We start from the raw sequence: 25,267 nt of genomic DNA, 5'->3' as shown, positions 1-25,267 counted from the left end.
ACCAAAACCCTCCATCCACCATGAATGAAAGAAAGGTTACCTTCCTTCACCCACTGTGAGAGTATCAGTCCAGAGGGATTCTGGGTAACCATCAGCAAATTTCTCCAGCACATCCTGAAGAGATTTATTCTTCTTTCAGTAGTCCCTTGGGGTCAAGGATGACTTCTTTCTGATTCAGTTTTATGGGTTTTGCGATGGTGAGTAAATCTAAAGCACAATATGTAGACTCTACAGGGTTCTTGGAGGCTCAGCTGAATGAGTTGAGAGATTTGTTCACTCCCTTCTGTGCCTTAACTTTGCCTCTGCATGTTTCTGACAAATTCTCTCAGTGTTTCCTCTATTTTCTTGCAGGAACCTTCTCCGTTTTGGTTGGTCGCAAGCCCGGTTCCAACACATAATGGAGGGGCAGGTTGACCTCTTCAGGGAAGCTTTGAGGCCACCTGGAAACATTGTCTTCCTTAAGGTCCATTGTCACATCTGCATCCTGGCCAGATTGGCTCAGGAGAGAATCTCCTTTCTTGTTACAGGATTCAGAGGATCTTGCTGGTTGAACTGTTCCTGTGATCGAAGCGGCCTGCTGTGTGTTATTGAAATCTCCAAAGCATACAAGAGCCTGGGATCACTGCTGCCCAATCAACCTTGGCCCTGGCCTGAAATTTGAAATCCTAGGCCTCAAATACACTTTTCCTCAGTCAGATGAAGGTTGAGCTGACATTTGGAGGCAATGGTGGGGAATTCCAGCAACAATGTCTGCCAAGCTATTGGAAAGGTCCACATTTTCCAGGATCCTGCCATTAATCTAAAGTGGGGGAGGTGGGCGAATGGAATTTGAGGTCCAGAGTGACCATGAACTGATCAAATGCTGCTCCAATCACAAAGCTCTGACTTTGGTGATTGAAGTCACATTGCTTGACTACACAATGGACATCACAGTCACAAAGTCTGCTCAGGCCACCGATGAGTCGATGGAGGCCTCAACACTCAGACACAAGCAGGGAAACTTTGTTTAGTACGCACAGGCTGCAAACCAATTTTTAAATAATCGACAAGGCTTGTAAGGGTGAATTTTGGAGGAGTGCATGACCAGAGAGGAGTCCTTTGCACCGTTGGATTTCATATGTGTGGTATTTTTGGCCATGAATTTGACTCACCAAAACAAACAAGCCAATTCCACAGCAACAACAAGCTGTATGAATGTAATTCGTTCAGTCTGAAAAAGCTTCTCAAGTCGCTTCTCCAGAGAGTCAATAAACACATTGAGCTACTTTAGGAGTTGTTAAGACCGGTGACCATAAGGTGTGGCCAAATAGATTTTGAGGAACATCCTAAAGGAGGGAAGAAAGGCCGCAAGATGTAGAGCTTTAGGGAGGCTGCTCTGGAGTTGACCAGTGGTGGATCCATTGAAATACAGGAGACACATAGGCTAGAATTGGAGTAACGCAGATACCTCAGGTGGTTGTGGAGCTGGATGTGCTTGTAGAAAGAGAAGTGCAAAGCCACGGAGGGATCTGAAAATAAGAATCTGAAAATAAAATTGATTCTTATTTGGGCCAGAAGCGAATGCTGGTTGCAAGCCAAATAACAGCGATAATTGAGGTTTTTCACATGTTAGGATAGCTTTACAGCATCCAACACAGGCATAATATCAAAATGACAAAATGCCTTATGGAACATTGCCATCAAATATACAGTAATGCTATCATTGAGAAGAAAAGATGAATTCATCTGGTGTCTTGTTCTTCCCTAACTCTGTAACCCATGTAACCTTCTGAGATTCTTGCACTATTTAAATTCTGGGTGTTTGAGCATCCCTTATTCTGTAAGTTAATTGTGCTTCACAGTATTTTTTAACTTTCCACACAAGTCAGTCAAACAACTTAAAGAAAACATCTCATTTCAATATTATTTTTTGTACTGTAGTACCTTAAATTTAATCCTTTTTGCACTTGATACATATCTAGTTCTTTTTAGCTTTCTACTCTAGATATTTGATTTTTCCTCTACTTGTTTTGTGTGTTTCTGCATCAGAATTAAATTTCAATCTTACAAAACACTTGAGTCGAGAATGTTTTAAGCTTCACTGACATCACACCCAACCCCCCCACAAGCCCGCCTCATCCCTCACACCAGCCCCCCACACACACCCATGCACACAAACACACAGAAGTTTTTTTTCAGTTATCTACATGAATAGAGCAGGTGAATTAATTCTATGGATTCCTCTCTCACATGTTTTGAACGGTTGTGGAACCATTTGAGCAAGCAGATTTAACCAGGCCAATTGGTCATGGCAGGAAACAATATAGTTTTCACTTTGGAGCTTGATAACTGCTTTCTCCTGAAACAAGCTGAACAGGACCAGTTATAGGCATCCCCACTGGCCTGCATGGACCAGTTCCACCGAGCCTGTTGTCCCAAGTTCCATTTGACAACATCTTCAAAATTCACCTTTGGCCGTGATCTTTGACTGCCTAGATCTTATGGTCTGGAATTCCCATCTAAAATCTTTCCCTCTCTCAATCCCTCTCTTTCCTTTTAAAATACTCCTTGAAACCCATCCCTTCAACCAACTTCAACTGACCAAATATCTCCTAGCGGCTTGGTGTCAACTTTTGTAAGCTGCTGTCAAAGACAAACAGTTATAGCCATTGGTTCCTGGTCTTGACAAGACCACCAGGGAGGCATTAACTGCCGCTCCAGTTAGCAAGATGCAAATTCCACAAAGTACAATCTGCCAGAATTGAAGTCATATGCCATAAACTTGATAAATGTCTCACCCCAGCTCAGAAGAATAGTGGCAAGACAGATCAGCAGTTGAGAGTGGCAGTGAATTTGCACTGCCAACATCATAGCCTTTCTTTGTGGGTGCTGGATCAAAGGGCTGGAACTCTCTCATGAACAGCGCCCTGACTGCACACCACAAAGATGCAGCAGTTCAAGCAGAAAGCCCAGCAATACTTTATCAAGCGTAACTCAGGATGAGCAATACAACCTTGCAAGTGAGTTATTCCTTTCCAGAAATTGGAATTCTGTATTCTGATTAGACTTGCACGTCCTTAAGCATTGCATTCACTTTTGACGAAATTACTATTTTAGTAATATTAGGATTGTGCACCCTTGTCATGTTTAATTAAAGAGTAGGAACATTCTTTCTTCTTAACTATCAACACAGCAACCATAACCCAGGCCATTTACTTTATCCAAAGTGTTACATAACCTGTGATTATTTTGTTACTGAGGAATCGAAAATGTTCCAGCACACTAAGGACATGAATTTGGGTGGTTTCCAAGCAACTGCAAAGCCAACTTCAAATACCAGTAATCATTATTTTGTTTCCTGTAAGGAAAACAGTTTTGGAAGTATGTTCCCACGCCCTGGGGGAGAAAACATCAATGCATTGTCAACAAGAAACCGGGCAGAGATTCAGCCTGGACGCTAGCACGTGGTGACTCTAACACGCTGGATTAAAATAAAAGAGACTGTCACCAACAGGACAACCCTGTTTGAACAATCAATTTTAACTCCAACTTTAAAGGAACAATGGCTTAAGAGCAAACATGGAATATGCTTGAAATATAAGCAACTTGGGTGCAGTTAAGAGGCAAGTTAAAATATTTTGACTGAAAAATCTTGCTTTGCTTTCAGACTACAAAGCTCTGGTAAGCATTTTGTTTAAAAGAATCATGCATTCTTTGCCAGAATAATCCTGTACACTATGAATTTTGTTGGTATGCTGATGTCTGTTGAATCTTTATCATTGACCTGTAACTTTTCAGAAGGTTATAAGGTGTATATTTTCAATTTACTACCTAGGCATCAGACCAAGGCAGGGTTCAATCACACACTATTTATTCAGCTTCCCAAGCCCCGGAGCCCAGCCCCAGCACCAAACCACACTTATTTCAAGCTTCCATTGGCAGCTGTCTAATTCCTAAATCATGAAATTGTTTACTGAAAAGAGACGACATTTCTTCAGTCAGAGAGTGGTGGGCTTGTGGAATTCATTGGCGCAGAGTGCAGTGGAAGCCGGAACATTGGATGCCTTCAAGGCAGAGATCAACAAATTCTTGATCTCAGAAGGAATCAAGGGCTACGGGGAGAGTGCAGGGAAGTGGTGTTGAAATGCCCATCAGCCATGATTTAAATGGCGGAGTGGACTTGATGGGCCAAATGGCCTTACTTCCACGCCTATGTCTTATGGTCTTATGGTCTCATGATTCCCTCATTAAACTCGACCACCTCTTTTTCCTCAATTAAACTGCTCCTTGCAACCCTTTTGACCAAACTTTTGACTGCTCTTTGGTGTTAATTTATTTTGTCCAAATTCGCATTTGTGAAGCAACTTGGGTAGTTTAATTGTGGCAATGCCACAACATAAATGAACGGGGGTTATATCAATGACAATTGGGCAAATTGTATAATAGACTGCCAATTCGCAACACCAGCTTTGTACTTAGCAAGTTGAAAATTTCCCCATCCCTTCAAAAGGTGGTAATACCAGGAGGAATGCATTCATACCTAGCGTTCATCCACTCCACATCATAGAACGCTGGAACATGCCTGTCATTGAACACATGATGGAAAGCAAATGTATTTTTCACAAGAGATAACAAGGTGTAGAGCTGGATGAACACAGCAGGCCAAGCAGCATCAGAGGAGCAGGAAAGCTGATGTTTCGGGTCTAGACCCTTATTTCCTGCTCTTCTGATGCTACTAGGCCTGCTGTGTTCATCCAGCTCTCCACCTTGTTATGTCAGATTCTCCAGCATCCACAGTTCCTACTATCTCTGTATTTTTTACAAGCAACCTTTAATTTTATGTGATACTTACCTTCCCGTATTGAGTATTTCCCCCTGTACTGCAAATCATTAGAAAGCTTTTGTACTATGTAATGCTGTAAAAGATAATTAAGCTAAAGCAGCACATCTGCATTGGCACCTCATTTGGTGTAAATGATTGGAATACTTTTCAGGTGAACAAAGCCAGTGAGATAACTTACACAGTAGAAGGAGCGAGGTATGTAAAAGGAGTGTCAAATTGGACTAAGGGAAATTGAGGCACGACATCAGTAACCATTTTTGGAAGATGCAGGATTCTCTTTCTTTTCAATAGCATCTGTAACATGTGGTGGAACACAGTTAGCGGAGGAAACGTCTCTGTGGCTTTTGTTCCCTCCTGTATTACCGTTCACATGAACAAGACACATTTATATGAATTTTGCAGGGTGCAGCTAGGCCACAGAATCCCTACAGTGTGGAAGGAGGCCATTCAGCTCATCAGGTCTACACTGACCTTCCAAAGAGCATCCCACCCAGTCCCATCTCCATACCACAACCCTGCATTTCCGATGGCTAATCCACCTAGCCTGCACATCCCTGGGCACTCCAGGCAATTTAGCATGGCCAAAGCACCTAACCTGAACATCTTTGGGCTGTGGGAGGACACCAGTGCACCCAGAGGAAACCCACACAGATACAGGGAGAATGTGCAAACTGCACACAGACAGTTGCCCAGGGTGGAATCGAACCTAGTGCTGGAAGGTAGCAGTGCTAACCACTGAGCCACCGTGCTGCCCCATTTTGTCAGGAGATTATCTTGAGGTGAATATTGAGGGCTGACTCAATACAATGCATGCCATGAATGATTCCTTTGCTGAAGATTCTTCCCAAAGCTCTCCGAGAGATTTATCAAGAACAAATAGATAAGAAGGAAATGTACAAAATTACTGTCTTCCATAATGTGTTAGTTCTTTACAGCTATACAGAAACAATTAAACTAACAATTTTACAACCTTGTTGTTCTACTTTGTACAGCAAACCCTTAATTGGCACTTAAAATTGTTGCCATTTTCAGATGATTTTTAGGATGTTTGTACATCGTAAGGTATTGAGTTGTGTTCTGTAAGCATCAACACTGATAACTGTCACTTAGGACTTGAAGCTATACTTTGCAGTGTTCATGTGTAATGAGATCCATAAAGTAAAGATGTTCACAGCAAGTCAACAGCTTGTTGTAGGATCTAACATCAACAACATGGGATCTCCTCAACTTCAATAATTAAGCACCAGTTGCTGAGGCAAATAGCATGGGAAATTGTCAATGAGTGTGAAATGGACAGAACACAGCACAACCCTAACCCTATCGCACATTTACAAAGTTTACAAATGTCCTCGATATGTCTTATCACAACGAAGCTTCTTTAATCTAAAACTGATCCTGGAAGATCGATAGGCAACATGATAAAGTGATGAAGGGTCTAGGCCCGAAACGTCAGCTTTTGTGCTCCTGAGATGCTGCTTGGCCTGCTGTGTTCATCCAGCCTCACATTTTATTATCATGATAAAGTGATACGGTCTGTGTCTCTGAAGCCGCATCTCAACCCACCTTCAAAAACATCCTCAAGTTCAATCCTTTGGGAAGAGAGGGAAGAAAACTGAAGGAATATGAAGAGAAAATAGAAATGAAATGTAACATTGTTGGCAAGTTTGTTTTTCATTGTTCTATTCCAGGCTTTTAAGAAATGCGTTCATGGAACTATTCAATGAATAGAGGGTTATGTACACTTCAAGGGTGGCACAGAGTGGTTAGCACTGCTACCTCACAGTTCAAGGGTCCTGGATTCAATTCCACCCTTGGATGACTGTGTGGAGTTTGCACGTCCTCTCTGTGTCTGCGCATTCTCTCTGTATCTTCATGGATTTCTACCGGGTGCTCCAATTTCCTCCCACAGTCCAAAGACGTGCCGGTTAGTCAGATTGGCCAGGCTAAGTTGCCCACAGTGTCCAGGGAAGTGCAGACCAGGTGGATTAGCCATGGGAAGTGCAGGGTTGATGGGGGGTGGGATCTGGTTGGGATGCTCTCGGAGGGTCATTGTGGACTTAATGGACCAAATAGTTTTCTTCTACACTGTAGGATTCAATGCCTATGGCCCGGCTTTTTAATCACCACTGTCACATCTTGCAGTGCTGTTTATAGTCAATTAGATTGGTAATTATGAATCACTGCTTCTGAAGCTTTCAAACGGGTGCTTTCAAAAACCTTTGCTTTAGAATCATGCAACAACAGTAAAGACAGTTATATAGCCAGCTCCAAGGAGAGCTCATGACACATGTTATGTAGCAAAATTGCAATAATCACCAACTTAAGAACTAAGTCTAATCGTCATTCAACTGAGGAAAGATAAATTTGTGCTCAGAACTGAATGAAGTCAAAAGTTCTTAAAAAGGTCGAAGTCAAGGAGAACCATGATACACTTAATCAGGCCCAAACAGCAGGATCATCGGTCATTAGCATAATTTCCAAAACTCTGATGGATTAGTCAACAAAGGGGGAGTAGTACTGGGGAGACAAGGGGAGACTGGGCTTACAAAAAGATTCAAATCACAGGAAATGGACAAACAATAGAATGGAGGCAGAAGAGGCAGTACATGCAGCTGGAATCTTTTCTCACCTTTTGGAATGGGATGAGGGGAAAATTCAATTAAAATTTAAATTCCTATTTGTGTGAATTAGGGAGCAATGTTTCTGGGCAAGAGCTGGTTCCCATTGAAAAGCACAGTGCTACTTTCACTTGTGTCATTCTGGTGGTCCAGTAGTCCATGCAAATCTAACCACAGCTCAGACAGGCAGGAAATAAACAGATTCAGTATCTTAATAAATAATGGAATTAGCTTCATCACCAAGTTTGTAACACAATGGTTTTTGCTGAGTTTCACCATTTTCATGGGGCAGGCTAGGGCATGCTTCAATTTGTCACAGCCTCCTTGCTTAGGAATTGGATATATTCCACACAGTTCTCACTCCTAAATACTGGCAAGCAACTCTTGCTTGCAATTCAGCTCCTTACTAAGGACTCAATCAAATTCACTTTCAATGGTGCACAAACATGAACAGATTTACAGCCATCAGTTGTACAGCATGGCAACAGGTCCTTTGATCCAACACATCCATGTCGATCAGATATCCTAGATAAATCTAGTCCCATTTGCCAGCATTTGGCCCATATTCATATAAACCCTTCCTATTCATGTACCCATCCAGATGCCTTTTAAATGCTGTAATTGCACCAACCTCCACCAACTTCTCTGGCAGCTCAGTCCATACACGCACCACCCTCTGCGTAAAAATGTTACCCCTTAGGTCCTTTTTATATTTTTCCTCTCTCACCTTAAACCTAGTTTTGGACTCCAATACCCTGAGGAAAAGACCTTGGCTGTTTGCCCTATCTAGGTCCCTCATGATTTTATAAACCTCTACAAGGTCACCCCTCAGCCTCTGTCATTCCAGAGAAAAACAGCTCCAACCCGTTCAGCCTCTCCCTACAGCTCAAACCCTGCAAGCCTGGGAAGTTCCTTGTAAATCTTTTCTGAACCCGGTCAAGTTTAACACCATTTGTCCTACAGCAGGGAGACCAGAACTGAATGCAATATTCCAAAAGCGGCCTAACCAATGTCCTGCACAGCTCCAACATCTATTCTCATCATACTCGCCACTGAAGGGAAGCATACCAAAACACCTTCTCCATTACCCTGTTTATCTGCAACTCCGCTTTCAAGGAACTATGAACCTGCACTTCAAGGTCTCTCTGTTTGGCAACACTCCCTAGGATCTTACCTTGAGGTGTATAAGTCCTGCCCTGATCTGCCTTACCAAAATACAGCACCTCACATTTATCTAAATTAAACTCCATCTGCCACTCCTCAGCCCAACAGTCCATCTGATCGAGGTCCCGATGTACTCTGAGATAACCTTTTCACTGTCCACTACAGCACCACTTTTGGTGTCATCTGCAAACTTACTAACCATTCCTGCTATGTTCACTACCAAACTATTTATATAAATGACAAAAATCAGTGCAGCCAGCACTGAACCTTACAGTGGATCATTGGTCACAGGCCTCCAGTCCAAAAAGGAACTACCCATCACCACACGCCAATTTTGCATCCAAATGGCTAGCTTCCCCTGTGTTCCATGTGATCTAGCCTTGCTAACCAGCCTACCATGTGGAACCTTGTCGAATGCCTTACTGACAATGTTCACTGCTCTGCCTTCATCAATCTTCTTTGTCACTTCTTCAAAAAAACAGTAACGTTAGTGAGACAAGATTTTACAAACACAAAGCCACGTTGACTAACTCTGATCAGTCCTTGCCTTTCCAAATACTTGTAAATCCTGTCTCTCGGAATCCCCTCCAAAAACTTACACAACACTGACATCAGGCTTACTAGACCCTCTCTGATGAAGGGTCTAGGCCCGAAACGTCAGTTTTTGTGCTCCTGAGATGCTGCTTGGCCTGCTGTGTTCATCCAGCTTCACACTTTGTTCTCTGAGAGTTCCCTGGTTTTTCCTCACCACCTTTCTTGGATAATGGCAAGCAACTTACATTCTCCACATATTCACTAATCAGTTCAGATAGTTCAACAAAGTATGATGGTCAGGTCCCAGGGGAACATATCCCAGTGTGGACCCAGAGACATATCTTCTACTAACAGACCCAGAGATACATAATCCAGAATGGGCCCAAATAGATATCTCCTAGCATGGACCCAAGGAGTCATATCCCAGTGTGGATCCAAGTAGACATGTTCCAAACGAACACACCTTTGGGAACAGAGGGGAGAAAACTGGAGGAATATGAACAGAAAATATAAATGAAATGTAACATTGTTGACAAGCTTGTTTTTCATTGTTCTACTCCAGGCTTTTAAGAAATGCGCTCATGGAACAATTCCACGAGTCAATGATTATGTATCATTTGCTTGCTCTGCATTTCCAATGTAATTAAATCAGAGAATTTTGAGCTGCTATCCAACAATAGAGCTGAATGACTGGGTCTTTGTTGCTATTCAGAGACTGGCTTTAAGACAGTCAGTTATGAGTCACAGCAAAGCTCAAAACATGACCTTACAGTGCTTGTTCTCTTGTAGATTCAGAGAAATTGCCAGCCTTTATATGAACAGGCTACCTGGTAGCACTTGAAGCAGATGTCCTGTGGATTTATGTTAAACAAATCCATCTCCGAGCATCAGTAATGCTGTAAATGTTTTATTTCCAAAAGTGCATTTACTTCTCATCTACAAAGCAGAAGTGATTCAGAGATTAAGCATTGTACCGTTGAATCAAAATGAACACCACCAGTGAGGAATATTTGGTGAAAGATGTTTGGAATGTGCTCCTGAGTACCAACTCGACACCAGTCTTGAACCTAAGTTTGGAGAAGACGAACCAGCCACCAGGAAAGCTAATAGATCAGACCATTACTGTAATTTCAATCCTTGCTCTGTTCATTGTGATGATATCAATGGGCTGCACGATGGAAATACCAATGATCAAGCTTCATATTTTGAAACCTAAGGGGGTACTGATTGCAGTGCTTTCCCAATATGGGATTATGCCCCTAATAGCTTTCAGCCTCGCCAAAGCATTCCGGCTGTCGTCGATTGAATCTCTGTCAGTTCTGATTTGTGGCTGTTGCCCTGGAGGAACCCTCTCCAACATCTTCTCACTGGCACTGAATGGAGACATGAATCTCAGGTATGGAAACAGCTGCTCATCTGAAGCCTGGCTTTTCTAGCGGCTTAACGGGTAGAATCCATCTTTGGCAAAGATGCAGAAGTCTAGGAAAAGAGCATCAGGTGCTGTGTCATACTGTCAGCCCAACTGTTAATGAAAGGCCATCAACTTGAGGCGTTAACTCTGTTTTTCACTCTCCATTGATGATGACAAGCTGCTAAATTTTCCCAGCATCTTATGTTGTTGTTTCAGCATCCAGCACATTTTATATTTGTATTGCTGTCGGTCTGCTATGTGCCCTTTCATGCATTTGCTGAAGGCCAGTTTCGTGTATTTAAATCTTAAGGAATATTGTCTTCATTAGAAAATGGCATGTTTTGTGAATATGCTTACAAAAGCATTGATCATTAATGTTACCCACCTCAAAGCCTATTATGATGCTACTTGATTGCACTATGACTGTTCTGAAAAAAAATGAAGTATTTGTCTTTGCCACTCCCCTAATTCGACTAAAGTTTTTACCCTTGAAGACGATGTTCTTTTGAATTCAGAATCTAAACATTTAGCAGTGATGGCCAGGTTAATAAGTTGCAAATCTGCATCTTTCACTTGGGTCAAACAATTGCTCTCCTTGGTGTTCTCCCCCAATATCGCCATCTGCAGGTGGAGGGCCAGCCAGCTGCTGAGAGAGACAGGTGCAAATTGGGAACAAATTCAGTGGTTTTCCAGGTGGGAATAACAGCAGGAAAAACAAGGGAGGCATCTCCCCTCAAGTCCGTCTGCACCACAAACCACATTCATCACCAAGGAAACTTCTGTCTATCCTGACATTCAGTCTGGTCGCTGCCAAGTCACTAGTAGAGGCTCCCTATCTGGTCATAGCACCAGGGTCCCACGTTCACAAAAACATTCAGGGCCAATGTTGCCACATACTGTACTGGAGTATGCGTTTGCTGTGTTGGAGCAGGAGATAGCTGTATTGGAGCAGGAGATTGCTGTACTGGAGCAGGAGATTGCTGTATTGGAGCAGGAGATAGCTGTATTGGAGCAGGAGATAGCTGTATTGGAGCAGGAGATACCTGTATTGGAGCAGGAGATTGCTGTATTGGAGCAGGAGTTTGCTGTATTGGAGCAGGAGATACCTGTATTGGAGCAGGAGATACCTGTATTGGAGCAGGAGATTGATTGTCAAGGCAACATTTGTGCAAATTATGGAGTGAATGTGTACCAAGCTGTCAGAGATAATAGGAACTGCAGATGCTGGAGAATCCAAGAAAACAAAGTGTGAAGCTGGATGAACACAACAGGCCAAGCAGCATCTCAGGAGCACAAAAGCTGACGTTTTGGGCCTGCACCCTTCATCAGAGAGGGGGAAGGGGAGAGGGAACTGGAATAAATAGGGAGAGAGGGGCAGGCGGACCAAGGATGGATAGAGAAGATAAGTGAAGAGGAGAGTATAAGTGGGAAGGTGGGGAAGCGATAGGTCAGTCTGGGGAGGATGGACAGGTCAAGGAGGCGGGATGAGGTTAGTAGGTGGGAAATAGAGGTGCGGCTTGAGGTGGGAGGAGGGGATGGGTGAGAGGAAGAACAAGTTAGGTAGGCAGAGACAGACTGGGCTGGTTTTGGGATGCAGTGGGGTGAGGGGATGAGCTGGGCTGATTTTGGGATGCGGTGGGGGAAGGGGAGATTTTGAAGCTGGTGAAATCCACATTGATACCATTGGGCTGCAGGGTTCCCAAGCGGAATATGAGTTGCTGTTCCTGCAACCTTCGGGTGGCATCACTGTGGCACTGCAGGAGGCCCATGATGTTCATGTCGTCTAAGGAATGGGAGGGGGCGTTAAAATGGTTCATGACTGGGAGGTGCAGTTGTTTATTGCGAACCGAGAGGAGGTGTTCTGCAAAGCGGTCCCTAAGCCTCCGCCTGTTTTCCCCAATGTAGAGGGAGCCACACCGGGTACACTGGATGCAGTATACCACATTGGCAGATGTGGAGGTGAACATCTGCTTAATATGGAAAGTCATCTTGGGGCCTGGGATGGGAGTGAGGGAGGAGGTGTGGGGGCAAGTGTAGCATTTCCTGCGGTTGCAGGGGAAGGCGCCGGGAGTGGTGGGATTGGAGGGCAGTGTGAAGTGGACAAGGGAGTCATGGAGAGAGTGGTCTCTCCGGAAAGCAGACAAGGGTGGGGATGGAAAAATGGCTTGGGTGGTGGGGTCGGATTGTGGATGGCGGAAGTGTCGGAGGATGATGCATTGTATCTGGAGGTCGGTGGGGTGGTATGTGAGAATGAGGGGGATTCTCTTAGGGTGGTTATTGCCGGGGCGGTGTGTGAGGAATGTGTTGCGGGAAATGCAGGAGACACAGTCAAGGGCGTTCTCGACCACTTTGGGGGAGAAGTTGCAGTCCTTGAAGAACGCGGACATCTGTGATGTGCGGGAGTGGAATGCCACATCCTGGGAGCCAGTTGCGAACCATTTTAACTCGCCCTTCCATTCCTTAGATGGCATGTCCATCGTGAGCCTCCTGCAGTGCCACAATGATGCCACCCGAAGGTTGCAGGAACAGCAACTCATATTCCGCTTGGGGACCCGCGGCCCAATGGTATCAATGTGGACTTCACAATCTTCAAAATCTCCCCCTCCCCTACTGCATCACAAAACCAGCCCAGCTTGTCCCTGCCTCCCTAACCTGTTCTTCCTCTCACCTGTCCCCTCCTCCCACCTCAAGCTGCACCTCCATTTCTCACCTACCAACCTCATCCCGCCTCCTTGACCTGTCCCTCCTCTCCGGACTGACCCACTTCCCCACCTGTACTCTCCTCTCCTATCTTCTTCTCTATCCATCTTCGGTCCGCCTCCCCCCCCCTCTCCCTATTTATTCCAGAACCCTCTCCCCATCCCCCTCTCTGATGAAGGGTCTAGGCCTGAAACGTCAGCTTTTATGCTCCTGAGATGTTGCTTTGCCTGCTGTGTTCATCCAGCTTCACACTTTGCTCTCTTGTATACCAAGCTGTCATTATGTTTCTCCCTGAGAAATTAAACACCTGTAACCACAGTGTGCATAAATGCTAAAGTTAACCAGAATGCAAAATATTTCAATGTCCAAATTTGAAAACGTTCCTTAAATCTGCTCCAATAACTAAAACTGAATCAGATGCCTCAACCATTTGACAAAAAGGATTCAGTTTAAAGCTTTGAGATAACAAGGTGCAGAGCTGGATGAACACAGCAGGCCAAGCAGCATCAGAGGAACAGGAAAGCTGACGTTTCGGGTTCAGACTCTTCTTCAGAAATGGGGAGCAGGAAAGCTGATATTTTGGGTTCGGTCCCTTCTTCAGAAAAGGTCTGAAAAGAGTCCAGACGTCAGCTTTCCTGCTCCCCATTTCTGTAGAAGAGTCTGAACTCGAAACGTCAGCTTTCCTGCTCCTCTGATGCTGCCTGGCCTGCTGTGTTCATCCAGCTCTACACCTTGTTATCTCAGATTCTCCAGCATCAGTAGTTCCTGCTATCTCTCAGTTTAAAGCTTTGCCAGGCAGGATTAGAGAGTGATAAATATTCAGAGAGAATGCTAACTGTGTGCATTCCAATCCTAGTGGTGGCGAATTCCTTTCGAGAAGGAAATTTGTCATCCTCATATGGTCTGGCCTACATGTGATCCCAGACACGCAGGATTATGGTCAACTCTAAAATGCCATCTAGGCTATACATACAGCCACAAATGCTGGCCTAGCCAGTGATGCCCACAGTCCATGAACCAAAAACACTCCCTCTGTAAAGATTACACCATCAAGAAAGAGATAACTATTACTCAGCACTGTTAATATCAGTAACATAGCCTTTCAGAATTGGTGACTGAATTGTTTTTGGGTAATCTTTGCTGAAGTTTTATCTAACATTGTCTCCATTATTGTCCTTGCAGCATTGTGATGACCACATGCTCGACAGTCCTGGCGCTTGGCATGATGCCGCTCCTTCTCTATATCTATTGTAAAGGCCTATCCCTCGCAAGTAAAGTCCCATATAGAGAGATTTCCATAACCCTGATCTTAACACTCATCCCTTGTGGCCTTGGCATCTTCCTCAATGACAAGTACCCAAAGTACTCAAAGATAATAACTAAAGTAAGATACCTGTTCATTTTTTGGCATGATATCTTCTCTGTTTTCTGTCAAAAATGTTCAAATGTTAAATGAATCCTAACTCAAATGATGCCTTTCAATGATAACACATATGTGTGTGACAGCTTTCTCACTAGCTAAGTGAATCTGTGTGGTACGCTTTCTATAACACCAATACATTGTCTATAGCACAATTCTCCATAAAGGTCTTATTCAGACTTAATATGGACTCAGCGTTTCTGAAGAAGGATCCTGACCCAAAACGTCAACATTCCTGCTCCTCTGATGCTGCCTGGTCTGCTGCGTTCATCCAGCTCCACACTGAGTTATCACTGTTACGAGGTTAGCTTGTTTTATTAGATACCTCCTGCTCATCCATTATACCAAATCTATGAATAGCCATTGTTCTTTTTTAAGAACGTACACAATCTCCCACTTGCTGGCATTGAACGCCATCTGCCAACTTTTAACCGCTTTCTCCGATTTGACCATTTTTGTTTGCACTTTGCTTTCATCTTGCAAACAGCTAACTATGTGGCTTTGGAGCAGTGGTAGGGATGATTAGATTACCACAGCATTCATAACCTCCCCTGACTTGGTGTTGCTATTGATTTCTAAGGGGTCCTCCAACACAGCTTTCATAGAAATTAGCTTCAAGGGAAATGCCACTGGAGCAGAGTAGAATGGGGGGTAGGGATGAAATATGGGGAAAGCTCCTTATTTAGCATTGGTTTAAAGGCCCAATCTGAATGTTAATGTGCCAACAGTGCAGAGGAAAACAATCTCAACATCTCAGCAGGAGAAGTTACGCTATTCCATTTGAGTTGCAGTCAAGGGATAATTGTGGCACGACAGAAACTAGAGATGCACTGTAAGTATTTGGGTCTTTGAGAGCTTGTTTCATTGAAAGTACTTTGTTTCATTAATTTTGCACATTTCTCTTTCAGACAGGCCTGTTTATTCTTCTTATCGCAGGACTAATAATTGGCACCTTGTCAGGAATGTCAGTTGGGAGCCATCTCTGGGTGCTCTTCTCCCCTCGCCTACTTGCTGCCACAGCACTAATGCCTGCTACAGGATATGCTTTTGGATATGCCCTCTCGTGTTTGTGCAGATTACCAGAAAGGTAATGTGTGCCATTAATTGCAGTGTTGTCTTAGCTGTTGAAACGGCTGTTTGTTTTTGTCCATTCTTGATACACTCCTGTTTTGCATCCACCAAGTGAGGGATAAAAGTTTAATTGCATAGATTTAAATTCGGTACTAGTTACAATGTGAGCGTAGGTCAGAAGCTTTACCACACCTTCAGGTTCAGAATTAGAAAGAAAACACAAATATCCAGTTGTAAAATAGAAGCAGCATTTGATAGTGAATGTTTGCCTTCTAGTAGGAGTTGTCAGTAACACAGAGAACTGCCCGTCTATGATATAGGGAACGTTCCTGATTCAGAAGAAAGTCGTAACTAATTCTAAAGTAAAACACGTCTATTCATATTCGATGACCCCTAAACAGAATGCCCTGGATGAATAATAGAGTTATATATCCATATTTCTGGATAACATTAACATGAAAATACAAATTCAGTGCAAGATTAGGTCATTAGATCACTAGACCATAAGGCAAAGGAGCAGAATTAGGCCATTCAGCCCACTGAGTCTACTCCAGCATTCGATCGTAGCAGATAAGTTTCATAACCCCATTCTCCTGCCTTCTCCCCATAGCACTTGGTTCCTCTTACCATCTATCTCTGTTTTAAAGACACTCAATAACTTGGCCTCCACAAAATTCTGCAACAATGATTTCCACAGATTCACCACTGTCTGGTTAAAGAAATTCCTCCTAAACTCAGTTCTAAAGGATCGGCTATACCCCTGCATACCAGTCTCTCTTACTAGTGGAAACGTCTCTACATTCACTCTATCCAAGACCCTCGGTATTCTGTAAGATTCAATCAGGTCCCTCCTCATCCTTCTCAACTGCATTGAGTACAAACCCAGGGTACTCAATCACTACACAAATGACAAAACCTTCATCCTTGGGATCATTCCTGTGGACTTCCTCTAAACCCCCTCCAAAACCAGAACATCCTTCTTCAGAGACAGGGCCCAGGGACTACTTACAATATGCTGAATGTATTCTGACCTTATACAGCCTCAGTGGCCCATCCCTGCTCTCGTATCTTACTCCTCAAGCCTGCTCAGCCATTTAGTTGATCAGACTGTGGACTATCCCCTCTGCCTGGCTCCTTCCTCTGCCTTTAAAATATTCAGTGAGCCTACCTCCACTATTCTCTGGTGCGGTGTGCTCCACAGATGCTATAAACCCTGACGGAGAAAAAGGATTCTCCTCACCTTCATCTTCAATGGGAGACATGAATTTTTACAAGGTGTCCCCTTCCTCTAGTCTCTTCCAGAAGGGAAAACAGCCTTTCAGCCTACAGCCTGAAAAATTCATGCCAAGGAGACGTACTGTGTAGGTAAGTATAGAAAGTTACAAAAGAACAGACACAGTATGAAGGCAAAACTGGAGCAGATGTTTGTTATTCAGTATGAGGTCATCCACTTGGAATCTAAAAAGGTCAAGTCAGAATATTCTCTTGATGGTAAGAGACGATGACAAAAGAAAGGGATGTCTATTTTAATTTCTTACTATTGGTGCCACTGGAAAGGGTGGCAATTGCTGCCCATCCCTACAGTCAGAGCCAACCACATTGCTGTGGGTCTGGAGTCACACAGAGGCCAGACCAGGTAAGGAGGGCAGATTTCCTTCTCTGAAGAACATTAGATCCGCTATAGCTTATTTTTGAAAAAATATACTTCATTCATAGAATGTACAAAAAGTAAAACATATTTATTCACCCACCCAGTCATGCAAGCTGCTCTAGGTTACCCAGGGGTATGTACACCAACTGAAAGAAGAAAAAACAAAACAAAGAAAAAAACCCTGGCAGTCGTCTCCCCGCACAGTCCCCGTTGGCCCTTGACCAGTTGGGGAAGGCGCCAGCTGGGCCCAGTTATGAAATAGGGCCTTTTCTTCTATTCTGGACGAGGGGTTTCATATGGTGGTCTTTCCCCACCGCCCCTTGGCCGGGGCTGCCCCAAGCTTTAGCGCGTCCCTCAGCACGTAGTCCTGGGCCTTGGAGTGCGCCAGTCTGCAACACTCGTACATTAGATCAGCTATTACAACAAACAATGTTGGCTTTGTGAGCCGTGGTGATGACATTAGCTTCCATTCCCAGGTTTTATTTTGATTAATTCCTTGAGCTTATTGGTTGAATTTAAGTCTCAGCAGCTGCCATCGTTGGATTTGAACTCTTGTAGGTCAGGCCCAATCTGGAATGGGTAGGCTTCAATGGAAATAAAATCTTGGAGGGCTGTAAAACAGGATGTCAATTCACCTTAAATCATTTTACAACACAATAGCGCATTCATACGCAGAGACCCACTCTCTGAAAACAAAAGAAATGTATTCAAGCCTTGCACCTTTATTGAATTATCAGGGAGCTTGTGGAGCCAATCGTGCATCGTTGCCTTCTCCTTGGCAACACTTCAGCCAATGAGAGTCAACCTACCAACCAATCAGCGCCCTGTTCTCCTGTGGAGAATAGCAAATTGCAGTGTTTGTTTGAAATTTGGCATTCTTGCATTTGATGAGTGAAAGATGAAAAGTTTCAGCAACAAGTTTCTCTTCAGCAATATTCATTTCGGGGAGATGGTGGTGTAGCGGTAATGTCACCGTACTGATAAACCAGAAATCAGAGAGCTGATGCTCTGGGGAAAGGGTTCATATTCTACTGTGGCAGCTGGTGGGTTTAAATTCAGTTATCTAAAATCTAGAATTAAAAGCTAATCTTGGTATTGAAACCATTATCAATTGCCATAAACAAAAAAAAAACATCCAATGTCCTTTAGGGTAGGAAATCTGTAATCCTTGCCTGGTCTGGCCTACATGTGGCTCCAGAACGAAAGCGATTAACTCTTAAGTGTGCCCTGAAATGGTGAACCAGTCAGTTCAAGAGTCATAATGGATGGGCAACAAATCTGGTTTTGTCAGCAACATTTGATTACCAATAAAGACTAAAAAAACTCCTTCTCATGCTCTGTAAATGGAAGTGTTAATGCAAGAGAATTTGAATAAACATAGAATCAGACAGCGCAAGAAGGGGCACTTTGGCCCATCAAGTCTGTACTGACAAATCTACAATAAATCTACACTAGTCTCACCTTCCAGTACTATATCCATAGCCTTGAATGTTATGACATTTCAAGTATTTATCCGAATTTTTTTTTAATGGTTGATTACAATGTCCCAGTCAGTAATTCGTTTTGAATTCAGTCTGTACTGCAACATCCCAGCTGCTACATTGTGTGCTATAATTTCACATTCTATAAATTTAGCACCAGCCCAATCAGTACAATTTACTTGAACCCCATTCAAAGCTCAGTCAGTTATAGTAGCACATTGAAGACCATCATCACCCAGGAAGCCTCTCCTAACGTATTTACTTTCTTTTAACAGGTGCCGGCAGACAATTTCTATGGAAACTGGATGTCAAAATGTCCAGCTGTGTACTACCATCCTCAAAGTTGCTTTCAATCAGGAAGCTATTTCTGCCCTTTACTTATTTCCACTCATTTTCTTGGTGTTCCAACTTCTTGAAGCATTAATTCTTGTAGTGATCTATCGAAGTTACGAAAGAATAAAAAAATCGAAGGAATGCAGTGAGTAACCAAATTTCTTCCACAGAATCAGTCTCAAACAATTCTTTGAAAGGGTCAGCCAATGAGTCCATTCCCTGGCTCTTCCCTACAGGCCTGCATTATTATGTTCCTCTTAGTTGCTTATCCAATTTTACAATTGGATCTAATTCCTCCATAGTTTCAGTTTTCGCATTTCAATATCTGAGCTGATGCCTGTGGGTTTGAGAATGAGTTATTGTTTTCCTTCTTCACAACTGCCTTCCTGTTGTTCCAATCTCTTCTGTTCCAACACAATCCGATCAGACTGCAGTCCTTGGGTATCTGAACAGAGAAAGGGCATAATGAAGGGGAGGGAATGTAACCTTACAGTGTTGAAACTTGCAAATCAGAAAAGAGTGTGGGATGAGAAGAAAGTAGGATTTAAAAAAGAGAATTCTGTGTGAAAATACCTTGACTCTTTAACGTTTTCAACTCTGCTACCAGCTACACCTTCAGTAATTGCTGTTCTGATCATGTATGTTCCCGGCTGCTTAGCTCCTAATTTCTCTGCTTACGCTTCACCTCATCCTGTGTCCTGCAAGACAAGGGGAAGTGTATTGGTGAGTTTGGTATAATGTGTCTTGGTTGACTTGCTGTTATGGTCAAATAGCTGGAAGTCTGTGCAAGCTATGAGATATGGGTGTGAGTCTTGCAGCAGTCCTACTGATGTGTGCTCGGGTTTGAACATTGACTTTGAGCTGTGATTGATTGAGATTTTTGGGAAAAGTCTGAGTGAGGCTGGCACATTGAGTAGCATGTTAGTCAAGTGGGGAAGTTATTGGGATATAGTGATTGAAGACGCATTCACTGGCCTTGACAAATCATGTGAGGGCATTGATTTTTTTTGATGGATGGTCTGGAGGCCAGCAAAAAGAGGATGAAGGAGGAATTAAGTCAACACATGAGTATCTGAGGTCTGTGTGTCATTCTGTTAATGAGAGTTAATTCCTGATTCTGTATTCTGGATGCATCTCAGACTCTGCATCAAGAGATTTGTTCTGCTACCATCTCTAAATCAGAAAAACCTTGAGTAATCTGAAATCATGGGCACCCCTACTCTGCATCATAACCCTGCGCTGTCCCTTAGACAAGATTCAGGAAGCACAGGGTTGGACAGTACAAGAAAGAAGATTATAGGCCTCCTTTTCGGGAAATGAGTAATAGGAATTTGAGCACTGCATTATTTTGTGGTTATCACAAAACCAACTGTGACCATTTTATTTTGCACTATGAGCTTTGTCAGGGAAACTTATGGGGAGATGACAAAGGCAAAGGGTGAAAGATGACCACTGAGTTTCGACAGCAAATATAGGTTACCCCTCCTTTGGTAACGGACAGCGTTTCTGTTGAGAAGCACAGACACATCCATTACTGGAAGTAATTACTGGTCACGAATTAACAAGCAAATCCCATGGCCTACCCATTGTACCACTCCATACCAAGCTTCTCCTCATGTACTTCCTCATCCTGCTGCATTGAAACGATCTACAACGACAAGATTGGTGAAGCCTACAATTATTAGCAGTTACATCTAATGCGTCCGTCCTGGAAAACCTGAAGTGGAAGCCCAACATGTTAGCGACAGCTGTCACTATATTGGGGAGAGTTCTGCATTGATTGCTTTGGGCTTGAAGGCATCTCTGTAGATATCCAACAAGGTAACACTTGTCCATGCTGCTCTAAACTAATTCTGTCATGCAAGGCAGCAGTGATAACTAGGATATTAAAGGTCAATTCCTGGAAATGTCAGGACTGATGTGCAAAGACAGATTGGATCAGTTAGGCCTATATTCAGTGGAGATTAGAAGAATGAATAGAATAGAACAGAATAAAATAGTAATTTATCGTCACTTGTATTTTTACAAAAAGAGTAGAGTGAAAAGTGTTTATGTCGCCATATTCTGGCACCGTTTTAATAATAAATTATACATATTATCGAGAAGGAGAAGGGAACCTCATAGAAGTTACAAAAATTCTGACAGAATTAGACAGAGCAAACTCAGGACTAGGGAGTCCAGAACCAGAAGTCACAATCTAAGCATATAGGGTAGGCCATTTAAGACTGAGATAAGGGGAGGTTTCTTCAACCAGAGGGCAGTAAGCCTATGGAATTCTCTGTCACAGAAAGCAGTTGAGTCCAAAACATTGAATATTTTCATGAAGGAGTTAGATCCAGTTCATAGGGCTAAAGCGATCAAAGATATGGGGAGAAAGCGGGAACAAGGTGCTGAGTCGGATGATCTGCCACAGACATATTGAATGGTGCAGCAGGTCCAAAGGGCTGAATGGCCTACTGCAGCTCTGATTTTCTATGTTGCTATGGTTCTGTGAGAATGCCGCATGATTTTCTCAAACATGTCTTTAGTGACAGGCTTGAAAGATCTCATCAAACTCCTTTTCTTCTTAAATTTGCCTCTGAAGGCAGGTTTGGTTCAAACAGCTGAGAAGGGCAGACTGGTCAGAGATTTCCTATTCTTTCCTGTCACTTCTCACTGCTCCTCCACATAGACAGAGGTCTGTCTCTGAATATTCCTTCTTCAAACTCATTATCTTAGATCCACAGATGACCAGACTTACTGTGGCTTCATTGGTGGGTTGAAATTTCAAGGCTGTGTTTTGCACCGTTCCAAGGCATCCCTTTGGCTCCTATCTTAATACGGGGGTGTCCAGGTATACGAATAGCCCAAAGCAAGAGCCAAATAAAATTAGCAAGCTTGCGATGGTGTCAAAGTGAAAGAAGATTGCAAAATCCTATCATGCATCATTCTCCAGCCGTTTGCCTGATGTTTCTGAATAGAGATTAAGAATCGTACTAATAAATGGAGATGACCTGCTGAGGGTTCACACCAGATCTGGTATGTACTCTCCAAAGATATATGTGCAAAAAGAGTCAGGTCCATGTCTGGAATTAATACAGGTTGGTTTGATGTTGCTGTTCTCTCAACTTTTTGCTCCTCCCTCTTATGGCCAATGGTCACGTGGAAACCAATTTTTGAAGACAGTAGAAATTGTCAGAGCACTCCAAACATTAGCTGCCAACTCCCCCCTCCTCAAGGTCTACACATGAACAAAGCCTACTTGCACGACATGAGGGAGGACTATCCACTGCCAGAAAAAATCCCCTCAGACGAATGGCAAGAGGAGAAAACTGCTAGTTAAAATGAAACATGAAAGCTTATTCACAATCCTGAAAGCATCTAATTAGGCAAATACATCAGCAAATGGTCGACATTGTGACAGGGAATGAGCAGCCAGAGGAACTGGTAGAGGTAGGTGCAATCACAACATTTAAAAGACATTTGGACTGGCACATGAATAGGAAAGGTTTAGAGGGATATGGGTCAAACACAGGCAAATGGGACTGTTCAGTTTGGGAGGCCTGGTTGGCATGGATGAGCTGGGCTGAAGGGTCTGTTTCCACGCTCTGTGACTCAATGTGAATTTTTAAAAATTAATTCACATTTCAGATACCATAATGGCAACATAATTATATGTACTGAAGTGCTAAACCAGTCCTGAACATATAATCAAGTATCATTGCCTCAATAAAATTACTGAAGAATAACTTCTGTATTTTTTAGGTGTCAAACAACTTACAGAACACAATGGAACAAGGTGCACTTCCTGAATTTATGAAAACGTATATTCTCTGGTGGCCTTCAGAAAGCAGCAAAATTGAGTCTTCTCCACATGGATGGACAGAAAACAATGAAAAGTTCAGAACATAATTACAACTTTTTTCTTGCAAACACTTCATTTCTTTTCAGATAGCCCTGGCATCGTGTAACAAGCTCTTGATTTCAAACTGAACAATGAACATATTTAGTAAAATAATGACCTAAATCAAAGAATACTGCAGCCCTGTGTCGTGTTTGGATACATTGATGTTGTTAAATGTCGGCAGTATCCCAAGTTTTTCTAGTGGTTAGAAGTCAGGTTGCTCTCCTATCTTGGGAACTGTTGATTTAAACTCCATTCCAGTGCCGAGCAGATGGGAATGGGTGACACTCCAGAGTGGTAAAGGAACACCAGCCTTTCAGGTGTTAAACTGAGACTCTGTCAATTTTTTCATGTTGACATAAATGATCCCTGAACATGATTTGAAGAAGAATTGGCAGCTATTCTGGTATTTTTGTAACTCAGGTAGTCTAGACATCATCTGTTGAGAACATTGATCAAAACCACTAGCCAGACATGGCACAAATTAACAAGTGTAAAGTTACATCTCAAGGTTATGTACAGCACAGTGAATGCCATAGAATCAAACTCATAGAATCGCAGGGTTTCACAGCAGGGATAGAGACACTTCAACCCATTGTGTCCATGCTGGTCATTAAGCACCCAATTACCCCAACCATTTTCTAGCACTTAGCCCTCATACTTCATAGAATCCCTACAGTATGGAAACAGGCCATTTGGCCCAACAAGCCCACACTGCCCCTCCAAGAAATTTCCCACCCAGACACATTCCCCTATATTTCCCATATCTAACCCACTTAACCTAAACACTACAGGCAATTTAGCATAGCCGATCCATCTACCCTACACATCTTTTAGACTGTTGAAGGAAACTGGAGCACCCAAAGGAAACTGATGCCGACACGGGGAGGATGTGCAAACTCTACACTGACAGTCGCTTAAGACTGGAATCAAACCTGGTCCCTGGCGCTGTGAGGCAGCAGTGCTAACCACTGAGCCACTGTGTATTCTGACATGTTCCCAGTGTTTCACTGAATAATCCTTAAATGTAATGAGTGTTCATGCCTCCACAACCCTTTGTGATAGTGAGTTCCAGAAACTCAACAACAATCTAAGAGCAATAATTTTTCCTTAAGTCTCTTTTTTGTTATCCTAACCTCTTCTTTACATATCCCCTTACACTTTCTATATTCCTTTAGGGCTTCTGCTGTTTTACATTAAGAGTCCTTTCTTTTTCTTATCCAATTCTGTACATGCTTCTGGATTCATAATCCAATCCTTTACCTTTACGGGAACATGTTGGCCCTCAGTTCTAACCATTTCCTTTTCATGTAGATTTGTTTTGATGTAGATTTTCCAACAAGTAGCCGCTCCCAGTCCCCTTTGGTCACCTCCTGTCCTGCCATATTAAAATCAGTCACCACTCAATTCAGAACATTTACTTCTGATCCATTTTTGTTCTTTTCCACATCTATCAGAAATCTTACTAAATCATGGTCTCTATTCACTGAAATACTCACATATCGTCACAGCTATCACTTTCCCAGATTTGTTCCTTAAAATTAGGTCCAGCGTCACATTCTCTCTTATAAAACCTTCTATGTGTTGCTTTTAAAAGCTCCCTAATTACTTGTTATGAATTCTGCTCTATCTAAGCGTTTCATAATTTGTCTGTTCCAATTAATATTGGCAAAGTTGAAATTCCCTATTTTTGTTCCCCTAATATTCTTACAATTCCCTGAAATTTACCTTTACATCTGCCTTTCTAACTCTCTCTGACCATTTGCAGGTCATTGAGATTGATTGCCACTTTTATGTTTTAAGTTCTGCCTCAGTCTAGGAATCGTCTAAGATATCATCCCTTGTTATTCCAGAAATTGACCCTGATATCGCAACATCATCTCATCTCTTACATACCCTAGCTTTGCCTAAAGCTTACATATCTCAAAATATTGAGCTGCTAGTTCTGACCCTCCCTCAACCGTGTCTCTGTGTTGGCAGCATTGTCATAAACCCCTTGCGTTACTCACCGCCCTTACTCATCTGCCTTACTCGCAAGACTCCTTGCATTAAAATAAATGCCGTCCAACTTGGCCACGCTCACTTGTGCTTTAATATACAATATACGCTCCACCTTACAAACTGATCTTGTTTTTCTCCTACATTTGCCTCTGCAATGCCACCTCCTGTTCTTCTACTC

At 42.9% G+C, this 25,267-nt stretch overlaps 1 protein-coding gene across 2 annotated transcripts; it reads left to right on the top strand.

Moving 5' to 3' along the window:
* The first annotated feature begins 9,911 nt into the window (after positions 1-9,911).
* On the top strand, positions 9,912-23,200 carry slc10a1 (solute carrier family 10 member 1). 2 transcript variants are annotated; one of them, XM_048537002.1, is made up of 5 exons: positions 9,912-10,534; positions 14,432-14,633; positions 15,578-15,756; positions 19,148-19,350; positions 22,950-23,200. In XM_048537002.1, the coding sequence occupies exons 1-5, from the start codon at positions 10,125-10,127 to the stop codon at positions 22,994-22,996; spliced, it is 1,041 nt and encodes a 346-aa protein (XP_048392959.1). In that variant the 5' UTR covers positions 9,912-10,124; the 3' UTR covers positions 22,997-23,200. The 2 variants fall into 2 exon arrangements, with proteins under 2 accessions (XP_048392959.1, XP_048392960.1); XM_048537003.1 differs by lacking the exon at positions 22,950-23,200 and adding an exon at positions 17,033-17,105 and having other exon boundaries at positions 19,148-19,258.
* Positions 23,201-25,267: the final 2,067 nt, after the last annotated feature.

Source organism: Stegostoma tigrinum, chromosome 10, assembly GCF_030684315.1.
Source record: "Stegostoma tigrinum isolate sSteTig4 chromosome 10, sSteTig4.hap1, whole genome shotgun sequence".
Classification (NCBI taxonomy): domain Eukaryota; kingdom Metazoa; phylum Chordata; class Chondrichthyes; order Orectolobiformes; family Stegostomatidae; genus Stegostoma; species Stegostoma tigrinum.
This window is presented reverse-complemented; position numbering and strand designations above follow the sequence as displayed.